The 25540-nt window shown below is 44.2% G+C and overlaps 2 protein-coding genes across 2 annotated transcripts; one reads left to right on the forward strand and one right to left on the reverse strand.

Moving 5' to 3' along the window:
- Positions 1-902: 902 nt before the first annotated feature.
- On the reverse strand, positions 903-3431 carry cebpg (CCAAT enhancer binding protein gamma). The gene is made up of 2 exons (XM_044030791.1): positions 3268-3431; positions 903-2205 (listed from the first exon to the last, which is right to left on the reverse strand). The coding sequence occupies exon 2, from the start codon at positions 2125-2127 to the stop codon at positions 1636-1638; it is 492 nt and encodes a 163-aa protein (XP_043886726.1). The 5' UTR covers positions 2128-2205; positions 3268-3431; the 3' UTR covers positions 903-1635.
- A 757-nt stretch (positions 3432-4188) lies between these two features.
- On the forward strand, positions 4189-6348 carry cebpa (CCAAT enhancer binding protein alpha). Its single transcript, XM_044030790.1, has one exon. It carries the CDS (start codon positions 4327-4329, stop codon positions 5239-5241), a length of 915 nt encoding a protein of 304 aa, XP_043886725.1. The 5' UTR covers positions 4189-4326; the 3' UTR covers positions 5242-6348.
- The last annotated feature ends 19192 nt before the right edge of the window (positions 6349-25540 follow it).

Consider the following 25540-nt stretch of genomic DNA (forward strand, 5'->3'; position numbering starts at 1 on the left):
TGTTCATGTGTGCGTGCGTGTGTGTGTGTGTGCAGAAGAAACAGAACATCTTTTCCAGATGAGCGTGTGTGTGAAGCTTTTGCCAGTTTCTCTGAGGAGGTAAATTTTTAACAACGACGAGGTCATCGCTCATTTTTATGTTTCTCGCTCTCTCTCTCACACACACACACACTAATATTCAGCTCATTCTTTTGGACAGAAACACCTTCGCACGCCCTCAGCCTGACCTCATCTCCCACAGGTACGGTGGGGGGAGTCCAGACGAGATGGACAGATGATGAGGTCTGAGACACAGAGACTCACTCGCAGTGAAAATATGTCTGTGAGCAGAGACACACAAAAGTTTTTATTTGATTTTATTCACTTAAAAAATGTTCATGTCCTAATCTCCCATCCATCCACAAACACACACACACAATGCACAGTATAAAAACATGCTGATGTTCTGAGTGGGAACGTTAGAGTGAAGCTGATCAGGATCAGACATCATCCACATCTTAGCTCTGAGTCAAAGCCACTTAAGCACTCCACACCCACGCTAAGCTTTATAATTATAACGTCTGTTGACAACAAGCAGAGGCCCCGCCCCCTCATGGCGTGGTGTGGGGGGGTGGCTGTCCAGATCTGCTCACACCTCATTAGCAGACAGCTAACGACCCAGCCCGGTTTAAAAGTGGATTTATTTAAGCTGTGACTCACGGTGTCTGACTCCGCTCAAGACCACAAACACTAAACACACACACCTGTCTGGAAAATAAGCTCCGCCCGCCAACTAAGGTAGCGTATGTGTCTGACCGAGTGGAATGATGTATGATCCGACCGAGTGGAACACACATGACGCTGTGGTCACTGAAAGAAACAAAAACCTATAATCAGCAGAAACTAAATCCAATAACCATCAATTATCAATTAAGATAAAAACTTTATTGAAACGTTCACTGACTGTCAATATGAGTGGAAAAAACATTGATCAATAATCAACACATTCATTGATGATGTTACCATTATCATCAGAGCGGGTCGTCATTGCAACACCTGGATTTCCAGGCTCCTTTTCAATAACAAACCAAAGGAACCAATTTGTGTGACATCACTGATTTATCACATGACCTTTGTCACACACACATTAATAACTGTGTGTGTGTTTAAAGGATCACTGCGCTGGTTTATATTGATTTGTTACAGATTGAGAAAATGTGTGACAAACAAAGTAAAAACGTAATGTGAAGTAAACAATGACAATCATGTCGCTATGCGGCGTCAACGTCTTAAACAGGAAGAGGAAGCACAAGAAGTGAGGTCAGGTCGCTGGTTTCTCACTTCATAAGGTTCATGTCACAGTCAATGATCAATAACACGATCACTTTGATCACTTTCCAATTCTCAATAAAAGCCTTTTAGTCAGGATTTCACTTTGGCCAATAAGTTATCAACAATATTGATGGATTTGTGTGTTTCATCCTGATCCTGGTGACGTTTCGTTGTTGCTGAAAAATGATTTGACAGCTTTTCCAGCAGGGGGCGTTCAACACGAGAGACTCAGTAATAAACCACAGAAAAAAACGAGTAGAAGACCGGATCACATGTTCATGAGTTTCCAAAGTTTCACCAGCAACCCCCAAAGCCTCACCCACCTCATTGTCCATTGGTGGGGTTGTTGGGGGCGGGGCTGGAGCCCTCTGCGCCAGCCTGTGGAGGCGGGACGTTGTCAGCCAGGTTGTGAGCGTGCTCCAGGAACAGGTCTTTGAGCACGCTCAGTTCTTTGCTCAGCAGCTTGATCTTTGCCTCCAGACGCTCGTTCTCCTCCTTCAGCTCGTTGACGCGCTGCTGCGTGTCCATCGCCTTCTGTTTGCTGCGCATGCGACTCTTCTTCACCGCCAGGTTGTTGCGCTCGCGTCGCTGCCGGTACTCGTCGCTGTCCTTGTCCGCCGGGGGCTTCTTCATCTTGCTGGGGGGGAGGGCCTTGCCGCCTCCGGCTGAAGGGTGGGCGGGGACAAGTTGTGGGACTTGCTGCAGTCCAATTACGGACGGTGGCAGCGATGAAGAGGCGTGGCCCTGACTTTGGATAACGCTCACGCCACTGCGGTCAGATGATGTGGTGAGTTTCGGCTGCGACGGCCGGCTCATTTGTGATGTGCTGCCTTCAGGTGCTGCTCTCTGACCACGGACGTGGAGAGAAGAAACAGGAAGTAGACCACACCCAACCTGGAGGGCGGGGGAGACAAGAGAGGGGGAGGGGCTTCATTTAGCTTAGTCCTTCGTTCTTTTGACAAGTGCTTATTTTCATAAAATCAGTTTGTATCATATTTGATCATTGTTGTCCAATGTCATAAAAATCACTTTTTTTATGACATTTTCATGACAATCACAAAATTGTTTTCAAAACCTCATGTAATAACGGAGCCTGAGGAAATAGATTTCTGAAAATGAAAAGAATCTCAGGTTTTAAATAATAAAAAATCCTCTTTATTTTCTAAATATAAATTAATTTAAGAGGATCTAAGTTCTATTTGATTTATTTACTCTTCTTTGCTGCTGTTTTGTTGTTGTCAGTGTAATAAAGCGTTCTTTTCACTTATTAAACCAGATGAAAGGTGCATTACTGACACCTGGAGTTCACCGGACGAATCCTTCATGAATCAAACTGAAACTGTGCAAAATACAAACAAAAACGTGTTGATCATAAATATTTATCACATAATCACAGATTTACTGACATCACACACACAGAAACAACTCACACAGAAACAACACACACGGAAACAGAACACACACACACACAAAAACAACACACACACACACACACATCACACAAAAACAACACACACGCGTGTTTCTGTCACTCGTGTGTTGCTACTGTGATTGGTCAGATCGTTGCCAGGCAGCAGCGATCAGCTGTGCGCAGAGAAAATGGCTCCGGGTAGAACCTGCTGTTGCCCGATGTTGCATCATCATCATCATCTTTTTACCGAGCGAGAGAGCGAGAGAGAAACTCCACACACATCTAACCCGCCGAGTATAACCCTGTTGTGGGTCAACGACTCTCAACACACCCGGTAAAGAAGCAAAGAGTCGAGGCCCGTAATGACCAGAACCAGAGAAGTTGGAGTTGAGAGAACAACAGAACTAGAATCAGAACACTCTCTCTCTCTCTCTCTATTCTTTCTGTCTCTCCTCCACCGGGAAGCTAGCAGCTAGTTAGCTTCAGATGCTATCGCCGCTGTTCGTTCAATTTCCGGTCTATGAACCGTTTAAAAGCCACGTTACCTTCACCGGGATCCACTGGCCGGAACCGTCCGTCGGTTCTGACGCGCTCCGGACTTTCAGCTGGACTTTTTTCGGTACTCGAGCTCCGGATCTTGTTGTTTAGAACATGGACACAAGACGATTGCGAAATCTCTTTTCCTTGTACGGAGATGTTCCCGCTCAGCCAATCACAGGCCAGGGGGCGGAGGCGGTGCGAGCGCGTGGCCAATCACAGACGAGTGTGTGGCAGAGTGATGCAATGCCCGCCGTGATTGACAGTTCATCCGACCAATAGAAGAAGACCGTTGGTTTTGTTTATGTAACTTTTGATTTGGTGAAACGAGTTCATACACAAGTGACGTCATTTAAAAATGATGACATTTCAAAAACTCAATTAGAGATAAGATCTGTCACTCAATCACTTACCTGTCCCTCACTCACTCACCTGTCACTCAATCCCTCACTCAAATGTTAACACATTACATATCAGTTAGCAGACGCTTTTATCCAAAGCAATTTACAAGGGAATTGAGTACAACCTGCCAGAGGTGGAGTTGAACTTGCGACCATGAAGTCTTTTGCACCCAGAGTACTGGTCTTAACCACTGAGTTACCCCACCCACTCACTTACCTGTCACTCAATCAATCTCTCACTTACCTGTCACTCAATCAATCAATCACTCACTTACCTGTCAACAAGTTATAACATGTTAAAATATGATTTAATATGTTATAATGAGTTTGGTCAGAATGTAAACACAGTTGTCAAAGGCTGTGCTTATCAAATTATTCTGATTTACACTTAAATCCCATGTGTGTGTAAGTGAGTGAGTGAGTGTGTGTGTGTGAGTGTGTGTGAGTGTGAGTGAGTGAGTGTGCGCGCGACCGCCCACTCCCTGCTCCACTATATAACCGCACTTTGACAGCTCAGAGTTTTACTGAGCAGCAGAAACCACGGCTCTCTCTCGCTCACCCTGTCACCGGGACTCCCTCTCTCTCTCTGAGTGTGTGTCTCTCACTCAGTCGCTCACCCTGGATTCCCGCAGCTCTTCGCCATGTCTGCCCGGTTTTAGATTCTCCATGGAGCTGTCGAACTTGTATGAGGTCGCGCCCCGACCCCCGCTGGGCAGCCTGCCCCACAGCCAACAGCCGTCCTCCGGTTACAGAGATCCGGCTGACCCTGGCGGGGACATCGGAGACAACGAGACGTCCATTGACCTGAGCGCCTACATCGATCCCGCTTCCTTCAATGACGACTTTTTGGCGGACCTGTTCCACCACAGCTCCCGCCAGGACAAGCTGAAACTCATGAGCGGGGACTTTGACCCGGTTCCGTGCAGCGGCCCAGGTTCACAGCAGCAGCATCAGCAGCATCAGCAGCATCAGCAGCATCAGCAGCACCAGCAGCAACAGCATCAGGTCTACATGTCTGGCTACTTAGAGTCCAAGCTGGTGCCGCTATACGAGCACAGTCCGCCGCGTCTCCGCCCTGTGGCCATCAAGCAGGAGCCGCGGGACGACGAGGAACTGAGCGCGGGCGTGCCGCCCTCCTACCCGCACCACCCGCAGCACTTCTCCCCGCAGTCGCAGCTGCCCCACCTCCAGTACCAGATTGCGCACTGCGCGCAGACCACCATGCACCTCCACCCAGGACACCCGACTCCTCCGCCAACCCCGGTGCCAAGCCCGCACCAGCACCAGCACCCGCACCAGAGCGGCCTGAAGCTGTTGGAGCAACGGGGTGGCGGGAAATCAAGGAAACACGTTGACAAGAGTAGCCCGGAGTACCGACTGAGGCGCGAGCGCAACAACGTGGCCGTGCGCAAGAGCAGAGACAAGGCGAAAATGCGCAACATGGAGACGCAGCAGAAAGTGGTGGAGCTAAGCTCAGACAACGAGAGACTGAGGCGGAGGGTGGAGCACCTGAGCCGTGAACTGGACACGCTGCGTGGAATCTTCAGACAGATGCCCGACGGATCCTTTAAACCCAGCTGAGGGACTTGGATCCGAACTGGACCCGGGCTGGTGACTGGTTAACTCCTGGAATACTGGTCCTGTGTGGACAGACTGAGACAGCTGAGGCGTTTTTCTCCTGAAACACGTGACCTGGTCTGAGATCTGATCTCTGCTGGAAACAGGTGAAGAACCTGCGCAGGTACAAACTCTGAGACTCTGAAAAACCTTCATGGTGCTGGTTTCCTGCACACACACACACACACACACACAGAGCAGCTAAAGAATTACATGTGTGTTTCTTTCATATCTATTGTGTATCCATGTTACATGATCACATGACTCTGGTACTGAGGATTCTAGCATGTGAAGTTAAACTTTAAAAAATATTGTAAAACTGTGTTTTTTACCTTCAGTGAAAACTGTGAAACCTCAAATCTCTACTGCAAACACACTCTCACACACTCTCTCTCTCTCTCACACACACACACACACACACACACACACGCTCTCGCACACACACACACACACACTGAAAGTGAATCTATGGTACCTGCTTTGTCCCGTCACTATCCAGTGGAAACATCGCAGCTCCAACATGTCTCAAGCTTGTGTGTAACTTTCACCATGATTCACAAAAACATGTTTTTAAATGTTTTTGAAAAAAAGTTATTTGAAAGTTTGTTTTTAAACAAGAAATGTTTCAAAATGTTTTAAATTAACGTGTGATTTTGAAATAACAGTGACAGGACAAACAGCTCTGTCTTCTGCACTATTACACACACACAAACACACACTCAGTGCCTTCTGATACTCTGAGATGACCTTTGACCTCTGAACAGAGGAAAATATACTTGTCTCAGTTATAAAATAATTGACATTCGAAAGTAAATTTATATAAAATTTGAATATTGTTATAATAAAGAGTTTATCACATTTGTTTCTTTCCTGTTTGAAACACTGACACTCGTCAGCCTGTAGGGGGGCACACAGGACTATAAAGACATGAAGAATCAACAACACATTGCACATGCCCAGGTTCAAGTTTGGGTATAGATCTAGGGCCAGGCCCAAGTCCAGGTCCAGGTCTAGGTAGCAAACCATAAAATGAACTAAGATCAACAATCAATAAAGTGATTGATCTGTTAATGAAGTGGATTCATGTTTTCATTTTACAAACCCTCAGTTCATTGTGTACTGAATGCACAGCGGCGCCCTCTGCCTGTGAGACGAGCAAATGAGGGAGTGGATTCTCCATCTGACAGATTATTAACGGATTATTGTTAATAATAATAATAATAATAACAATACTACTACTAATAATAATAATAATAATAACAACAATAATAATAATAATGATAATAATAATAACAATAATAACAATAATAATAATAATTACTAAAATAAATAAATGTAATAACAAGACACTCAAGGTCACTGTATGAATTCACAACGTAGAGAAACAAAACATGAATTATGATCACATGAAATATGAAAGTAAACAAAAAAGCAGCTGTATATGTGTGTGTTTGTGTATATACACACACACACTGTATATGGGTGTTTGTGTATATACACACACACACTGTATATGGGTGTGTATGTGTGTGTGTGTGTGTGGGGGGGGGGGCTGGCCCGTCTCATTTCGCAGCGCTTGACTTCCGGGTCCCCCGAAGTGTTCGGTCGATGGAGTCATATACTTCATTGACTGAACGCTTCAGACCCTTAAATGGGACACGGCTACTGTATATATGTGTGTGTATAAATACATGTATATAGAAAAACAGTAGAACATCAGAGGATCATCAGAGAACATCATTAGAACATTAGAGGATCAGAAGAACATCAGAAGGACATTAGAGGATCAGAAGAACATCATCCGAACATTAGAGGATCAGAAGAACATCATCCGAACATTAGAGGATCAGAAGAACAACATCTGAACATCAGAGGATCAGAAGAACATCATTAGAATGTTAGAGGATCAGAAGAACATCATTAGAACATGATCAGAACATTAGAGGATCAGAAGAACATCATTAGAACATGATCAGAACATTAGAGGATCAGAAGAACATCATCTAAACAGGTCTTATGATGGTCTAATGTTCTTGTGATGTCCTCAGGTTCTGGCGTTAGTTCCAATTCATGTTCCAATGTCTGTAATGCAATGATGAATCTCCATGTGACCTTCTCCTGGCTCAGGAACACACATTCCTCCATATGAAGAGAATCCAGAACATGAAGCCAACACTTCTCCACCCTCACTGTGCTGCTGACAGCTGTTAACAGGAACCATGTGACGTTTGGACTCATCCATTCACAGCAAGACCTTGAGAACAGATCAAAGGCTGAAGACTCAGAGATGTGTTTTCTGAGGCAGAACCTGAAGTGTCCTTGGGCAAAGACAGCAGCGTGTGAATGGCTGAATGTAATGCAGCTTTCATCCAGACAAGGAACTGAGAACAATATAAAGAAAAAAACATTAAGACATTTATCATGTTTTTTTCACACACACAGTCAAAATGTGTGTGTGATTGATGGTGTTGTTTAAATCTCAGTTTTGTTTCTTTGGCAAAGCGACGCCTTAGAAAAACAGACGGGGGAGTGGGTGAAGAAAAAGAATTAGAAAACAAAATGGGACTTGTCCTCACCACCAACCACACCACAGCTATCTGCCCCCCCCACGCAGCAGGAATGTATCAACACACAAACATGGCGTTGTCCCAGACTCCACTATTTTTCTCACAAATGTTTGGACTCAGTTTGACTTGCTTGGTCCGACCCTAACCGCAATATCTGATCCTGGTCCTGATCCTGGTCCTCTGCCTCCCCCACTGTGGAGCCACGGGGAATGTTCAGTACCGCAGGACTTCACCGGTGGTCTGAGACTCCGACTTACTAACAAGTCAGTTAAGTTAGTTAGTCAGAAAGTTGCTATGTCAGTTAGTAAATGAGTAAGTCAGTAAGTTAATGACTAAATCAGTAAGTAAATAAATGAGTAAGTCAATAATTTAATAAATGACTAAGTCAGTAAGTTAATAAATGAGTAAGTCAGTAAGTTAATGAGTCAGTAAGTTAATAAATGAGTAAGTCAGTAAGTTAATAAATGAGTAAGTCAGTAAGTTAATAAATGAGTAAGTCAGTAAGTTAATGAGTCAGTAATTTAATACATGAGTAAGTCAGTAATTTAATAAATGAGTAAGTCAGTAAGTTAATGAGTCAGTAATTTAATACATGAGTAAGTCAGTAAGTTAATGAGTCAGTAATTTAATAAATGAGTAAATCAGTAATTTAATAAATGAGTAAGTCAGTAAGTTAAAGAGTCAGTAATTTAATAAATGAGTAAGTCAGTAAGTAAATAAATGAGTAAGTCAGTAAGTTAATAAGTCAGTAAGTTAATGAATGAGTAAGTCAGTAAGTAAATAAATGAGTAAGTCAGTAATTTAATGAGTCAGTAATTTAATAAATGAGTAAGTCAGTAATTTAATAAATGAGTAAGTCAGTAAGTTAATGAATGAGTAAGTCAGTAAGTAAATAAATGAGTAAGTCAGTAAGTTAATGAGTAAGTCAGTTCCTCTGGTTTGTTTTGATCATCACCATCATTATAATCATGCAGCTAACAACTGGAGGTTATGTGTGTGTGAGTGTCATCCTACGAATTGCCTGGTTGTACCTGGTTGAAGTGGGGCGTGGCTGACTTTGCTGCACCATGTTTACATTCCTGACACAGTCTCACACACATACACATGTTCGACATGCATGACTTGAGACGACATCTGATCGACTTACCTTAATTTAGATTTACTCAACTTACTCTAACCTTAACCATAATTACTAGTGGCTTAATCCTACTAACCCTAGACACACACACACACCTTATTGTCACATCATGTTATTGATCATATACTCAGTAAGTTGATGGGGATGTGACCCGATGTCTCATTTGAGGACACAAAGGTCGTCTTAGTCACAAAGAGCACATGTTAGACGTTTCACTGGACACATGAAGAAGTGACTTGTGTTTATGTGTGTGTGAGGTCAGGAGGAGGAGGACAACCAGCTGTCTCTGTCTCATGATGTTCAGACATCTGGACTCTGTCCAATAGTGAAGAGCAGGAAGTCTTCAAGAGGACACAACTCAGCAAGGGACAAGCTGGATGTCTCGTGTTTACTTTAGGATTTTAGATTCATGAACTTCATCTGTTAAACAGTAATAAGTCTTTTATTCTGAAAACTGTGGAGGTGAACAGAAACAGAGACTTTATTTTGAAAACTGTAGGGGTTACAGTTAAAGTCTGTCCCGTGTCTGCTAATCTCACACAATCAGTGGTGAACATGTGGCATGAGGCTGGCGCCCGGCGGCGTCCATATTGTTCTTCGTGTTTATTCTGAGGCTGTAAAAGAAAATAACTAAAAATAGTTTGAGCTGAGACAAAATGCTGAGAATTATGTATACATATATATATTTATTTATTTATACAGAGGACAATAAAATCATTTATATAAAAATGCTACTACTTTAGAAACATCTCTCTGTAAACTCTGAGGTTTCACTGAAACAACACTCGTCTGTCTGCTGGAGCCGGAGCTGCAGGACGTTTTAACCACAGGGACGTTTTAATGACACCGTCCAGGAGCCGCGCTCACCCAGAGACAGTGAGGGGGGGAGAAACACAGCAGGGTTTCCATGGAAACAATGGAGGTGGACGTCAGGTGATGGACAGATGGACAGGTGGTAAGTTTGATCAAGTGATTAAAAAAGTTTTATTTACAATGAGACAAAATCAAACACAGGTCCATGATGGACGAAGACACGTCAGAACCATCACTGACCGCTGTCATGGACTGGAAATAAGAAAACATGTCCATGAGGCAATAAACGGGGATGAGGGACTATACCAGCTGTCCTACACCTAGGACTCGGCTGGTAGACCTTCTCACCGTCACTCCAACCTGGTCATAAGGTCAGAGGTCACAGCAACATCTCGTGTTACTTCTGAGGAAGATTACAGGAAGTGCAGTGGAAACTGTGAAGGTAAACAAACTTACATCCGTCTTGTGAAGAGGACAGAATCTGTGACATATGTCCTCGAATCTGGGTCAGTGGTCATGATACAAAAAAGTTTTGAACTTCAGTTTATTTTATTTATTTAAACACTGAGCAGGTGATTAATTTGACAATAAAACTTCAACAGATACATGTGGCTGTCCCCGCCCCCTTCAGGCATTACATTACATGTCATTTAGCAGGCGTTTTTATCCAAAGTGACTTACAAGGGAATGGAGTACAACCTGCCAGGAGTGGAGTTGAACTTGCAACCATGAAGTCTTTTGCACACAGGGTACCGGTCTTAACCACTGAGCTACCCCACCCCAGGCAGACATGAGACTCTGCAGGTGAGACACTAAAGACATGAGACAAACATTGGACTCACCTGACACAGTGAAGAGAGGGTTAATCCTGTGTGTGTGTCTTCAGTGGAATTCTGGGAGTTCTGCCATGAAACACACACTCAGCATTCCTCACACACATACATACAGATACAGTGAGTGTGTGTGTGTGTTCTTCCTCATCATCTTCCTCAGCTGAAAACCTGCAGAGAAGAACAACATTAAAAACACGTGATGAATTCTTCACTGTGGTCACATTTCTGCTGAATCAGCAGGACTGCGACACCCCCCCACCCCGGGTCCCTCCCATCTCTGGTTTCCACGGTAATGAACGTCAAAACACAGAACCATTCCTTATCTGCTGAAACCTGATTTAACTTTGTAAATCACTCACTCTCCCACACCAAAGTCCACAGCTGCCACACACACACACTGATCCATCACTAAGTTCTTCTTTTGTTCCTTCATTGTTTTAAATCCAACATTCAGATTCATGTCAGTGAAACAAAGTGACCACACGAGGCAGCAGAGGAGCAGCTGAGAGAGTAAGTGGTTTACCAAAGTCTGTCTGACAGCGAGATAAAGACGTGATCATGTGACATAAATATCAGAGACTTAAAGTAGATCTGATTTTGTTAAGTGAATAAAATGAGTTTTTCCTCGTGTCACTTTAAAGGACAACACAGAGGGAGGCGTTAAACTGGGAGTGGACATGTCCATCTCCCTGTCTCACATCAAACTGCTGACTGAGACTCATGGAAACATCTGTCCACTTTCACTTCTGGTTTTCTTTGTCTGTCAGGGTCCAACCTGCGTGGCATTATGGGTAAACATGCCCCAGTCAGCAAAAAGACAGAAGAACTTTCTATTAATGTCACACTCACACACGCTGGAAATGTTCCAGTGACAGTGGACGCAGAAGACAGACCCACTGCGTCCACATGTCCTCTCTCTCTCTGTGTTTACGTCTATTTAAAGCGTCTCCGTTTATTTATGTAACATGTGTTTATGTTTCTACTTTCTGGAGCCTGTGGTTCTTTGCTGCTCCAAAAACAAAAGTCAGGTTACCGTCGTCTCTGAGGACGTCTGGGACTAGCACCGCAGTGGCTCGTCTCAGGTCTGTGATGTCCACTGTGTGAGGACTGTGATTCTCCATTTTCAAATGTCATGTAACTGCGAACAGATAATTTAATGATTATTAATAACTGACATCTTTAGCCATCATGCCATTGTGTGATTTAGGGATCTGTCACCTGACCATCACTATGACCTTTGACCCCCTCAGTCTTGTAGCTTCCATGTGAGAAGAAAAGAGGCTTTGACTTTATGTAACAGCTCAAAGGTCTGAAACGCCATCATCGCCTCCTGAGAGATTAAAGTCCACATGGACCTGCAAGCTGGATTTATCAGCGCTAACCCGAACCAAGGTAGTGATCAACTTGTGGTCCATGAACACAACAGACAACGCAAGTGACGACACAAACAAGACAACAGACAACAAAGTAAAGTCCACATGAGCAGAGTCTGTGTGAGTGACACATAATGTAATATCATGTAACATAACACTGCACTACTTCATTTTAGGCTGATAAACATGGCTGTAATGTCCAATATTGACCATCAAAGCAGTGACCAAAAACTAAACAAAACAAAAAGAGATCAATCATTCTGATCTAATCACAAATGATGTTTGTACAGCAGTGAGAGTAAAATAGGTGTATTATATTATATTATATGATCTCTGGAGTGGATCCCATGGTTCTGAGAAAATTCAATTCAAATTCTCAGAATTTGAATCAATCTACAATCTACAATCAATCTACAGCAAATAAACCAATCTAAACATACAGCGCAGAAAACATAACCGTTACCATTAATCACATGACACCATTCTTCGTCCATTTTTCACTCTGAATATCTTCCACATATGCACATATATGTACTCTGTATACATGTATAGTATAGTATATACAGTGTATAGTATATTAATCAATATAATTATTCATCATGAACTTATATTTTAACATTAATGCATTAATAAACCTTCATAAAGCACTATTTATATTTTTAACCATTTTAAAACGTGAATGTGTATTTAAACAGCTTCAGTGCAATAAAACACACAATGTTCATCACATTTATCAAAGAACAATATCAACACAAAGATGCACCACATGCTGTCTCTCTCTCGTTTAACTACAGTAGTGGCAGGTTAGCTTACTTAGCCACACTGATAACACTCATGAAGATCTGAGCTAGCGTAGCAGGAGCGCCACTCACGATTTTATTTATTTATATGTTTATTTCGGTCATGTCAGTTAGATCAATCATCATCACACATCATCTTAGTGTAGTTCACACAATAAACATAACCGAAAGGGAAAGCGGGAGAAGCAAAAGCTGATCTAATCCTGTCCCCATTACCCACAGAATACATATTTTCATCGTACAATACATAATTTCATCATACTCATTTTTAAAAAAAAAAATTTTCTTATGACAGTTGGACAAAACATGTTTCAGCAGCAGGTAGCACTCAGAGATGCAGTCTAGCTCTAGACAGTGAATCAGACTACGTGTGTCTGTACATGTGTCCATATTATCCGGTTGTGAGTGACAGTCTTGACTGTTGCCTGGCATGTTACAACGTCCCAAAGTCACAAAGTGATCCAATCAACAGAGATCAATTCATCAGGCTAACTGTGTTAACTTGGATGATGTGAGAGCCCATTTCGTTGTTTTTTTTTTTCCCCTTTAGTCCATCTCATCTCATTTCGCCTCGCTTAGCTTCCCGATTCTTGTCACGTTCTCGAGGGTTGTGGAGTTCGTTGGAGCGCAGCCCAACCTTAGCCCTCTGAGCTGTGGCGCTTTCCACCATCACGTTGATCAGCTCAGTGGCGATCTTTCTCATTTTCCGATATTGCATGAACATACCACATCCCAAGGAGAGCATTCCAATAGCACGATTAGTGCTAGCATTGTGCTAACTTAGCTAGCGATCTTTTCAGAGTAGGCTTCCGCTGTTCACAGTCATACAGATAAGACCACGGTGGGTTCAAACATTAGGAAACAGTCATGCTGGAGTTCCGACTGGTTTAAGAAAAGGGTCTTTCACACACCAACTACATCACAAGCTAACAACGAGGCTTAGCCTCTTAGCATGTAGCAGCCATGCTTCCCGGAGTTCTCTCAGAGGGTTCACACAGTGAAACGGCATGAAACACAATACTCGTTCTTAATAAGCGAATTACTTCTTACCCCAGTGCTTTGATGTGATAAATCAGGGATTTTCGACCTCTAAAGTTGTATTTCTTGCCGATGTATTTTCAGCTCACTCACTAATGGGATCTCTCAAGTGAGCGTCTCGGGTCAGAGAGGGGCACACACTTGACAGTGGGAAAGGGGCTGGTGCGTCCCCTTGTGGTGAAGCATGGTAACCACTTTTAAATTACATTTAAAGGTTTAGTAACCATGTGGGTTACAGTAATATTATGTAACATAATGTAATATAACATAACATAATGTAACATAACTTAACATAATGTAATATAACATAACATAATGTAATATAACTTAACATAATGTAACATAACTTAACATCATGTAACATAACTTAACACCATGTTATATAATGTAACATGTGCAGTGCAGTCGAATTCTTGTGTTGACTGAAGCGGTTTGTGAGGCAGAGATTGGTCAGGCATCATTTCCTGAGTCAACATATGATAACTTTTATGACATGGAATATTCAAACTGAGCTGTGTGTGTGTGTGTGTGAGTGTGTGTGTAACCTGAGTCCATGGTGGGGGAACAGCAAACATGGCAGACAAGCAGAGCGTGGATGTTTGTGGAGCTCTGGACCTGTGCCACACATTCAATCATTAACACTGTTCACACACACACACACACACACACAGAAAAGGTTTTCACATTTGTGGTTAGAAGTTTACCCAAGAGGAGATGTCAAAGGTCACAGTTGTTCAGAGACTGAGTGAGTCCAGATCCCAGATCAGATTCTATGCTCAGTCTGAGCCAAAATAATGATCCAGGTTCCAGGATCCAGAACCAGGATCCAGATCACTCAGGAGAGTCTGAGAACTGAGCGGGTGTAAGGTTATGGGGTGTGTTATAACAGAAATATCACGCGTGTTTGAATGGACCTATCCTTCAAATGCAAATCCCATAACGCACCTCGGCACTGTACCATAAAAAGAAAAACATCATGCGTGTGTGTTTTTCCTGTGGCACTCACCAGCACAACTGTGAGCACATGAACTGTGAACTTTTGAACTGTGAACTTATGAACTGTGAGCACATGCATTGTGAGCACATGAACCGTGAGCACATGAACTGTGCTCACACTTCACTCCCATCCTCATGAAGTGCTTCGAGCGGCTAGTCATGCAGCAAATCAAGTCAGCCCTCCCCCCACCCTGGACCCCTTCCAGTTTGTATATCGGTCAAACCGCTCGACCGATGATGTCATCTCCGCTGCCCTCCACTCAGCCCTCACCCACCTGGAGACTAAAGACTCCTAAGTTAGAATGCTGTTCATTGACTTCAGCTCAGCATTCAACACAATAATCCCCCAGCAGCTCATCCACAAACTGGACCAGCTGGGGCTCAACACCTCCCTGTGCAACTGGCTGCTGGACTTCCTGACGGGGAGACCACAGGCAGTTGGGGTCGGCAGCAACACCTCCGGCACCATCACGCAGGGGCCCCCCAAGGATGTGTGCTGAGCCCGCTCCTCTTCACTCTGCTGACCCATGACTGCACTCCATCATTCAGCTCCAACCTCTTCATTAAGTTTGCGGACGACACAACTGTGGTGGGTCCCATCAACAACAGCGATGAGACAATCTACAGAAGTGAGGTGAACAGGCTGGCCATGTGGTGCAAAGAAAACAATCTCCAACTGAATGTGGAGAAGACCAAGAAGATTGTTGTGGACTTCACGAGAGTGCACACCCAGCATACTCCACTAACCATCAATGGTGCTGCAGTGGAGAGGGTGAGCACCACCAAGTTTCTGGGTGTGCACATCCCTGAAGATCTGTCCTGGAGCCACAATATTGCATCACTGGCCAAAAAAGCCCATCAGCGCCTGTACTTCCTCCGCAAACTGAGGAGAGCAGGAGCCCCGCCCCCCCATAATACACACCTTCTACAGAGGCACCATTGAGAGCATCCTGACAAGCTGCATCACCGTGTGGTACGGCGCCTGCACCGTGTCCTGCTGCAAGACCCTGCAGCGCATCGTGAGAGCAGCTGAGAGGATCATTGGTGTCTCTCCCCATCCGTCTTACGGATGGGAGCTGCCGTCGGGGAGGAGACTGCGCAGTCTCCGGGCCAGAACGAGCAGGCTAAAGAACAGCTTCTTCCACAAGGCTGTCAGGAGACTCAACTCCCTCCCTGCTCTACCATCACTCCCACCTCTACTCATCCTCCCCCCCTCTGCCCCCTGCCACAGACCAGGACTCTACTCCCCCCTCCTCCTCCACCAACACCATTCCCACATTCTGAACTCAGGGACTGCACATTCCACTTTTCCCCTGCTTATTTGCACCAAACTGCACTACCTCACTAATCTTCTCTTGTTAGAAGATTCTCGTCTTGTTGATTGTTTATTTCATGTCTGTTGATTGAGATTGTTTATTTATGGTGATTGTTTATTTATGTTATTTATGTAACTGCCTGTTTTGCACCGTGGGTCTGAGAGGACTGCAATTTCATCTGTGTTGTATGTCGTGCATATAATACATTTGACAAATAAAACTACTTGACTTGACTTGACTTGAGTATCTTCAGTGTTGGTGTGATGAGGAAGTCCAGCAGAGTGAGATGTTATCAGCTCCTGCAGACATACAGCAGGAAACCACAGCGCCACCAAGAGGAAGATGTGGATGAGATGGAAGAGACACAGCGTAACTGAAGGTGGTTTTCACTCAGGCATGTTACAATGTTATCAGGATTACATAAACACACACACACACGAGAGCCACCAGTCTACCACAAAGTAAAAATGTATGCATGACCATCTGTCAGTCTACTGTACTCTGTGTGTGTGTGTGTGTGTTCTTCTCCATCAGTGATAGAACCTGCTGTGTTTTTTACTTTCTGCTCTAATGAGGTTCAGCTGATACTAACATGTGACATCATCAGACTGCCGGCCTCTGATTGGTCAGAGAGCGTCGTCACTGAAGAGTCACGATCACGACGTCAAAGACAACAATGTCCAACTGTAGATCAAAGTTAAACAGACTTAAAAATCCTGACAACATGTGTTCATCTTCAGCATTTAGCGAAGGAAATGTGTTTTCTCAGAGGAGTTCTGGATTCAGAGACAGCACCACATTCTTTTTTTATTATTCTGCTTCTGTTGTCATGACAAGGTGCTGGACCCAAGAGAAGGTGATGACAGAAGGTGGTTTAACAGTTAATGAAAAGAATGAGTGAAATCTGAAGCTAAGCGTCAGTGACAGCATGAACACGGTAACACAGGAGCACAGAAGTAAACAACAGCACAGTAACACATATAACAAGAACTTCACACAACTCTCACAACAAGACTCCGATGGCAGAGACAAGCTCGCATGTTGCAATGTTTGTCCTTCACAAGACAGACAGACAGACACAGACAGACAGACAGAGGTTTGTGACAATCACTGATTTGACCCTGCTTCACACACCACAGGGTCCTAACCACTAATAGATGAACAAAGCTAGATTCTCCGTATTCATATTAGAGACAAGACAATGTGTGCATGTGCGGCAATGCTGAGAGGAGAGTGAGTGGATTTTACAAGCATCAGTGAACGCATCACAGCCGAGCAGAGAGAGAGAGAGAGAGAGAGAGAGATAGACACCATGTCCTTGCATGGACATTCCTCCCCGGCTGTGAATGTGCTCTTTTAGCACAGAAATGCAGTCATTACAAAATAAACACAGCAGTTTGGTGCTGGTACTTGCTGCTAAAGTAAGTAAATATCTCTCGGTCCATTCTCTTTAGTTTGGCGACACCCAGAGCCTAACCCTGTGCACCACAGGCTCCAGAGTATATAATGATGTAATACATGAACTTTTGATTCATTTTAATGTACAGTTATACTGTTGTATTTCTCCAAACTCTGTCTGTAAGGGGACCTCAAGTGCTTTGAAAGGCACCTAAAATAAAAGTATATGATAATAATAATAATAATAATAATAATGATGATATAATATTGTTATTATTAATGTTATTATCATCATCAACAGAACTGTACTCTTCTTTTGTCAGTTTCTTCACAGGCCACAAAAACTCGCCTGACTTCGTAAAAGCCGCAGCTTTAGTGTCTTAGAGTCGTTAGTTGGGTGGACGACCCATTGTCGTGGCAACAAAAGACTCAGTGTAACATCTCTGTATGTGTGTGTGTTGATGTGTGGTCAGCCTCACAGGTGACTCATGTTGACAGATTAGTGGTGAGTCTGGAGCAGGAGGAGCGACTGAGCTGTTGTCATTGTGATACTGCATCCATGTGTGTGTGTGATACATCAGCTCTGAAACTAAACTACAACTATTTAGTCACACAAACAAACTTAAAACTATACAGACTCTTCCTCTCCTCATTTTCCTCTGTCTCTTCTTCTTCTTCTCTTTCACATCTTCCTTTCTCTTCCTATCTGTGACACACACACACACACACACGTCTGTTACAGCAACAATCACCACAACTTAAATAAGAGCAACAACTTGATCTGAGGTCAGATCTAATCAGTGAGCACATCTGTACACACACACAGACACTGTGTGGTGGGGGGGAGGGGGGTTGATAAGAGCGAAGGATGATGGGAAACTGATCCACCGATGGCCACAGGAAGCATGTGGCTGCAGGAGCTGAACAGAAGCTAAACACACTTCCTGTTTCTGTGGTCTCTCTCACTCACTCACACACACGTACACACACACACACACACGCACACACACAGATTGTTACATAAACGCTTGAAAACAAGAGGAAGAGACAAAAACACACGTTTTGTAAGAATTTAAATAAAAAACTTATATTTTATTATAGTCGAGTAAAACATGAAAAGTCTTCATTGTTTTAATGTGTGTGTATATGTATGTGTGTACGTGTGTGTGTGTGGGTTGAGGACAGGAAGAGGAAGTGTGAGTGATGGGAAAAAGAAGCAACAGTGGGAACCACAGCAGGCCATGAAAGTTACCACACACACATGCACATCAGCATCCAGAGGACATCAGCATCCATGGAGCGAGAGGAAGTGAGCTGAGCTGATTATCGAATATTGAACACAAATTTGCAAATTAAACATGTGTATGGACATGTAGATCTCTGATGTCCATCCATCCATCATCTACCGCTTTATCCTCCACCAGAGGGTCGTGGGGGGTGCTGTGCCAATCTCAGCTGACATCGGGCAATAGACAGGGTACACTCTGGACAGTTCACCCGTCCATCGCTGGGCCACACACACATAGAGACAACATGTGTGGGAGGAAGCCAGAGAACCCGGAGAAAACCCCCACACACGGGGAGAACATACAAACATGCAGAAAAACCCTTGTTCCAACTGGGGCTCAAACCCGGGTCTTTTTACTGCAAAGGCAAAAGCGCTAACCACTACACCAACCGTGCAGCCCAAGATCTCTGATGTATTTTAGTGAAATGCATTGTGGGAGATCCTTAGTAGAGAGGACCCTTCATGTCCTACAGAGATGAGGAACCTTCATGTCCTACAGAGATGAGGGTCTTTCTGTCATGATCTGTCACCTCCTTTTAGTATCTTGTTTTGTTTTTCCTTCATGTTCCATGTCTTGTCTTCCTGTTTTATTTTGGAAATCACTCACCCTTGTCTCTGTTTCAGGTTCCTGTCTACCCCGCCCCCTTCCTTGTTGGCGTGCACCTGATCCCTGATTGTGTCTACCACACCTGCATCCTATCACTCCCTAATCAAGCACTGCTCATATTCCCCTCTGTGTCTTGTCTTGTCGCCAGTTCGTTGAAGTTCATAGCTCACGTCCCAGCACTCTTTTTCATAGCCATAGTCCTGTCTTCTCGTGTTTTTGAACCTTGCCTGCCTTTTTGACCTTGCCTTTTTGCCTGACGCTTTTGCACCTCTGCCTGATCTCTTGTTGACCTCCCGTGTACCGAACCTCTGCCTGGAATTAAACTCTGTTACTGCCTGATTCGTGTTCTGAGTCCTGCATTTGAGTCCTTTGTTCTGCTCAGTCATAGTTCACGACACTTTCATGTCTTACAGAGATGAGGATGTTGCTGTACTGAAGTTTACATGTCGTCCATGGAGGACATTTTGGTGCGTGTGCAGAATGACAAGTCTGATTAAGTGTTACATGCAGGAGTAATCAGACTATGAATCACATTATCCAGGTATGTTAGTCTGACTAAGACTAGCTGGACTAACATGTTTACATGACATTAAAGGGGACATATTATGGAGAATCAACTTTTTAACCATTTCAATAATTATATTTGGGACTCTGGAGGCCCTACCAGTCGCCAAAGTGTGGAAAAAGAATACTCAGTCATGTTTTCGTGGTCCCCCTTAGTGTAAGCATAGGCGATAAAACACTCGATGTTGAATTCCCTGCGCTTATGACGGCAGCACCTCAAATGTTACCACCCCACCAGTAAGTTTACTTGGAGAGCTCCACCTTAGCTCCACCTTGTCCCTGCGAGAGTGCAGGCGAGGGAGGAAGAGCGGAATTATGTCAACACGGAGAGACAAGTGTGCTATTGGTGGCTGCACAGTGGAGCACAGTGTTTTACAGAGGATTTTATATATGAAGCTAATGTGCCGGATAATGTCAGCAAACGTGTGTTCGCACCACTTCGCATCAGACTGCAGCCAGTGGTTGCCGCATTTAGTTGAACGTATTTCACCGACGTACAAACACACACATTGTTAAAGGTGACATAGAATGCTTGTGTATGTTAGTTATGGAGGTCTACTTACATATATTAACTTGTTTTCATGGTCACACATATATGTTAGTTATGGAGGTCTACTTACATATATTAACTTGTTTTCATGGTCACACATATATGTTAGTTATGGAGGTCTACTTACATATATTAACTTGTTTTCATGGTCACACATATATGTTAGTTATGGAGGTCTACTTACATATATTAACTTGTTTTCACGGTCACACATATATGTTAGTTATGGAGGTCTACTTACATATATTAACTTGTTTTCATGATTAAAAACCTCCTAATCGCTGCAAACGAGCCGATCAAAATATCTCCTCACTGACGCTCTCGTCAGCCGCGCTGTTTCAGACCAAAACCACACCCCTAGAATGCGGACTGTGTTGTGATTGGCCAGCCAACGAGAGCTTTCCCACTGTCCTGTGATTGGCCAGGTACCTGGAAGTGACGTAATAGATAGGCCAGCTCTTAGATACACAGCTCCCCCTCTGGCACGGTGGATGCTCTGCATCTCAGCAGCTACAACGAGAGTAGTTCTTCTTCTTCTGCGGTTGAATGTACGCAACCAGATGTGCCCGAACTAGTGCCCGCACCAGGAGGCGCTACGGTGGTGAGAGGAGTGGTGAGGATTTTTGATCAAATTAAGGAAGTGCCGATCCGCTTCGCAGAGCCCAGGAAAACAATACAACACTATTTTCTCAGCAGTGGCTGAACTGTTTGTTCTGAAACTTTAGGGTTTCATAAACGAGGTCATGACGCAGATACACACACACAAACGCAGCGTTAATTGGAGCTTCCGGTCTATGTGAGCTTTAAGAAAAGGTCACATAGAGCTCATAACTGACCATTCTGACACGTCCTAAATAAAAATATTTGTTCAGTATGTCCTCCAGCGGTGCTGCACTCTCTGTGAAAATCAGTTAAAAAGACATAGGGACAGCACCGCTGATCGCCACCGCTGATCGCCAGCGGCAAGCAGTGGATCAGCGGTGGCGATCAGCGGTGCTGCCCCCAAGTGTTTTTAACTGATTTACAGTTGGACAGCGTTCGGCTCGATCCTTATGTAGGACGTCTCTTCCTGTGACGGCACTCTCGTGTTTTCCGCGCACGCTGCCTTGTTGATATTGTCAGAGAACTAGTGGAGGGAGGGGGAGAGGTATGGAGCTGAGGGAACTGAAGCTGAGTGAGTGAGCGCTGTAAAGAGGACAAATCAGAAATCCCCTGGAAGAAGTGGGTGTGTGTTTGCCTGTGTCTCATTTGCATATAAAGGGACCATGCACGAAAACCGAGCGTTCTGAAAGGGGCGGGTTTAGCAGGGTTACTGAACTGCTATGATGCTTCATCCTTATGGTATTTTGACCAAGGCATGTCACTGACATGTTGGGGGAGAATAGGGTATAATATGTCCCCTTTAAGAAAACTGAATTAATGTCTTTTAACATGAATGTCAAAACAATCCCAATGTTTGTTTGTCAAAAAACTACAAGCAGCTGGTTTTTGTCTCTCATTGACAGATAGGTTTTTCACATCATCTCTATGTTTGTGTGGCAGCCATATTTGTGGTCTGTGGAGAAGAAGGGGCGTGGTCACTGTTCTCCTTGTTTACTTTTAATAACTTGTCTCATCATCATCATCATTCAAATACACTTTATTATCTCAACTGTTTCAGTGACGAACACATGAACATGTCACAGACGGATACCGATGAACACATGAACATGTCACAGACGGATACCGATGAACAAATTAACATGTCACAGGCGGATACCGATGAACACATGAACATGTCACAGGTGGATACCGATGAACACATGAACATGTCACAGACGGATACAGATGAACACATGAACATGTCACAGACGGATACTGATGAACACATGAAAATGTCACAGACAGATACCGATGAACACATGAACATGTTCCAGACTGATACTGATGAACACATGAACATGTCACAGACAGATACCAATCTGATGAGATAGATAGCAATAGGAGGGGTCATACCCTGGTAGGCGGGGTCACACCCTGGACAGTTGGCCAGTCCATCACAGGGCCACACACAACCATTCACATTATGGTCAATTTAGAGGTACCAATTGACTTAATCCCCATATTGCATGTTTTTGGATTGTGGGTGGAAGCCGTAGAAAACCTACGGACACATGGTGAGAACATGAGACCTCCGTGCAGGAAGACCCTTTTTCCAACTGGGGCTCGAATCTGGGTCTTCTTACTCTAAAGGCAAGAGTTTAAACCACTACAACCGTGTGGCCTGAAGGACTTCCATTCCTCCTTCAAACCATCATTCTGGCCACAAGACACCTATTTGACCTCTCCTGTTTGACCTTACGTATTTGACCTTATGTGTTTGACCCCTCCTGTTTGACCTTATGTGTTTGACCTCTCCTGTTTGACCTTACATATTTGACCTTATGTGTTTGACCTTTCCTGTTTGACCTTACCTGTTTGACCTTACGTATTTGACCTTATGTGTTTGACCTCTCCTGTTTGACCTTTCCTGTTTGACCTCAACTGTTTGACCTCACCTGTTTATATCCCTACACTGTCCAATATCATGCAGTCACATGTCTTAAAGGGGACATATTATACCCTATTTCCCCCATTAAAATAGTTCCCTGGTGTCCTAATGAACATGTCAGTGACATGCTTTGGTCAAAATACCATAAGGATGAAGAATCATAGTAGTTCAATAACCCTGCTAAACCCGCCCCTTTCAGAACGCTCGGTTTTCGTGCAAGGTCCCTTTATATGCAAATGAGACACAGGCAAACACACACCCACTTCTTCCAGGGGGTTTCTGATTTGTCCTCTTTACAGCGCTTTACAGCTCTATTCGTCTCCCCCTCCCTCCACTAGTTCTCTGACAATATCAACATGTCAGCGAGAGTGCCGTCACAGGAAGAGACGTCCTACATAAGGATCGAGCCGAACACTGTCCAACTGTAAATCAGTTAAAAACACTTAGGAACAGAAGGTCAGCGGATCAGCTGATCGCCACCGCTGATCGCCAGCGGCGCGCTGAATAAACTGTATGTTGCTGTATCAGACCGGAGACTGTCTGATACAGCGGTGGCGCGTTACACGGTGATCGCCAGCTCGCCGGAGCACCGGAGCTGGTCAGTGGTGGTGAGGTCTCCGGAGCACAGTCTCCGGTCTGATACAGCAACATACAGTTTATTCAGCGCGCCGCTGGCGATCAGCGGTGGCGATCAGCGGTGGCGATCAGCTGATTGCCAGCGGCAGTTTAGGCTATCGGTGACACAGAGAGTGTAGCACCGCTGATCGTCAGCGGCGAGCTGCATAAACAGCTGCTTTATGTGATTGTATCAGACTGAGTCTGTGCTCCGGTCATGGAGGACGTACTGAACAAATATGTTTAATTAGGACGTGTCAGAATGGTCAGTTATGAGCTCTATGTGATCTTTTCTTAACAATTTGTGTATTTGTACGTCGGTGAAATACGTCCCCTGACTAAATACGGCAACCGCTGGCCGCAGTCTGATGTGAAGTGGTGCGAACACACGAACACACGTTTGCTGACTTTATCCGGCACATTAGCTTCATATATAAAATCCTCTGTAAAACACTGTGCTCCACTGTGCAGCCACCAACAGCACACTTGTTCCGCCGCGTTGACATAATACCGCTCTTCCTCCCTCGCCTGCACTCTCGCAGGGACAAGGTGGAGCTAAGGTGGAGCTTGCGAAGTAAACGTACTGGTGGGGCGGTAACATTCGCGGTGAAATGCGCATGCTGACGTCATAAGCGCAGGGAATTCAACATCAAGCGTTTTATCGCCTATACTTACACTAAGCGGAACCACGAAAACATGACTGAGTATTGTTTTTCCACACTTTGGCGACTGGTAGGGCCCCCAGAGTCCCAAATATCAGTATTAAAATGGTTAAAAAGTTGATTTTGCATAATATGTCCCCTTTAAAAATGTCCTTTTGTGTTGTTTGTGTCTCCAGCTGACATCTTCAGTCATGAGAACATTAAGATGTTTAACCTTTAACCCTTATTGAAATGAAACCTCAGTGTGTAATTGAAGAATAAACATGGCCACGGCCTCAGCCTCACAGCTGTTAGGTAACGTTGTGCTGTGACATCAAAGGTGTCGAGCGGCCGCAGCTGAAGATCATTGTGTTTAACGAACACACTTTGAAAACCTGCAACTTCCTGTATGGCGCGTTGTTAGCCAACAGCAGTTGCCTTGTCTCGTAAAAAGTGGCAATACTTTGCAGAACTAGGTGACCACAGTCCAACGATGAAGAACAACTGTCTACATCTGTTTCAACATTTGTGAAGCAACAACAATTTCAACATGCCAAGCAGCTACAGGTGAAACCCTAACCCAGACCTGTGAAGTTTGACCTTTAGCTGCACTGAAAACACATGTGTAATCAATGTAACACAGCAGTGAAGTCTGAACTTAATGTCAGTAAATGCAGCACCTGAACACATCGCCACCTGAACACATCAGCACCCAAACACATCAGTACCTGAACCAGACGATGTATGAACTGTAGGACTGTTGGTGGTCATCATCTTTCTTCAGATAACACGAGAGACATCTAATTTGTATCTTCGGGATGGGCCTCGGATTTCCTTTTTTCCTCTCATAAAACACACTGTTCCTTGTGGTGAAGAGTAAAAATCGTAGCTGACACCGCTGCGTGCATAACCCCTGACACTTTGTGCATGTTAGTGTCATATTTGGAGCCTTTTATGATGCTCACAGTGAACTGGAGAAGGACAAATATCCTACTCTGCATCTTGTGCTGTTTGGGCAGAACCACTCAGACATCACTGCCAGCAAAATGGCAACGATACTGCACAGAGCACAGCTGCAGCAGCAGCAGCAGCAGCAGAAGCAGAAGCAGCAGCACCACCTGCTCTCGCTGCAAAGAAAACACTGCGTTTCGATCAATGGGAAAATGTATTTGCAGAGACTGAATGGGACGAGGACG

The sequence above is a fragment of the Solea senegalensis genome, linkage group LG7 (assembly GCF_019176455.1).
Source record: "Solea senegalensis isolate Sse05_10M linkage group LG7, IFAPA_SoseM_1, whole genome shotgun sequence".
In the NCBI taxonomy this organism is placed as follows: Eukaryota; Metazoa; Chordata; class Actinopteri; order Pleuronectiformes; family Soleidae; genus Solea; species Solea senegalensis.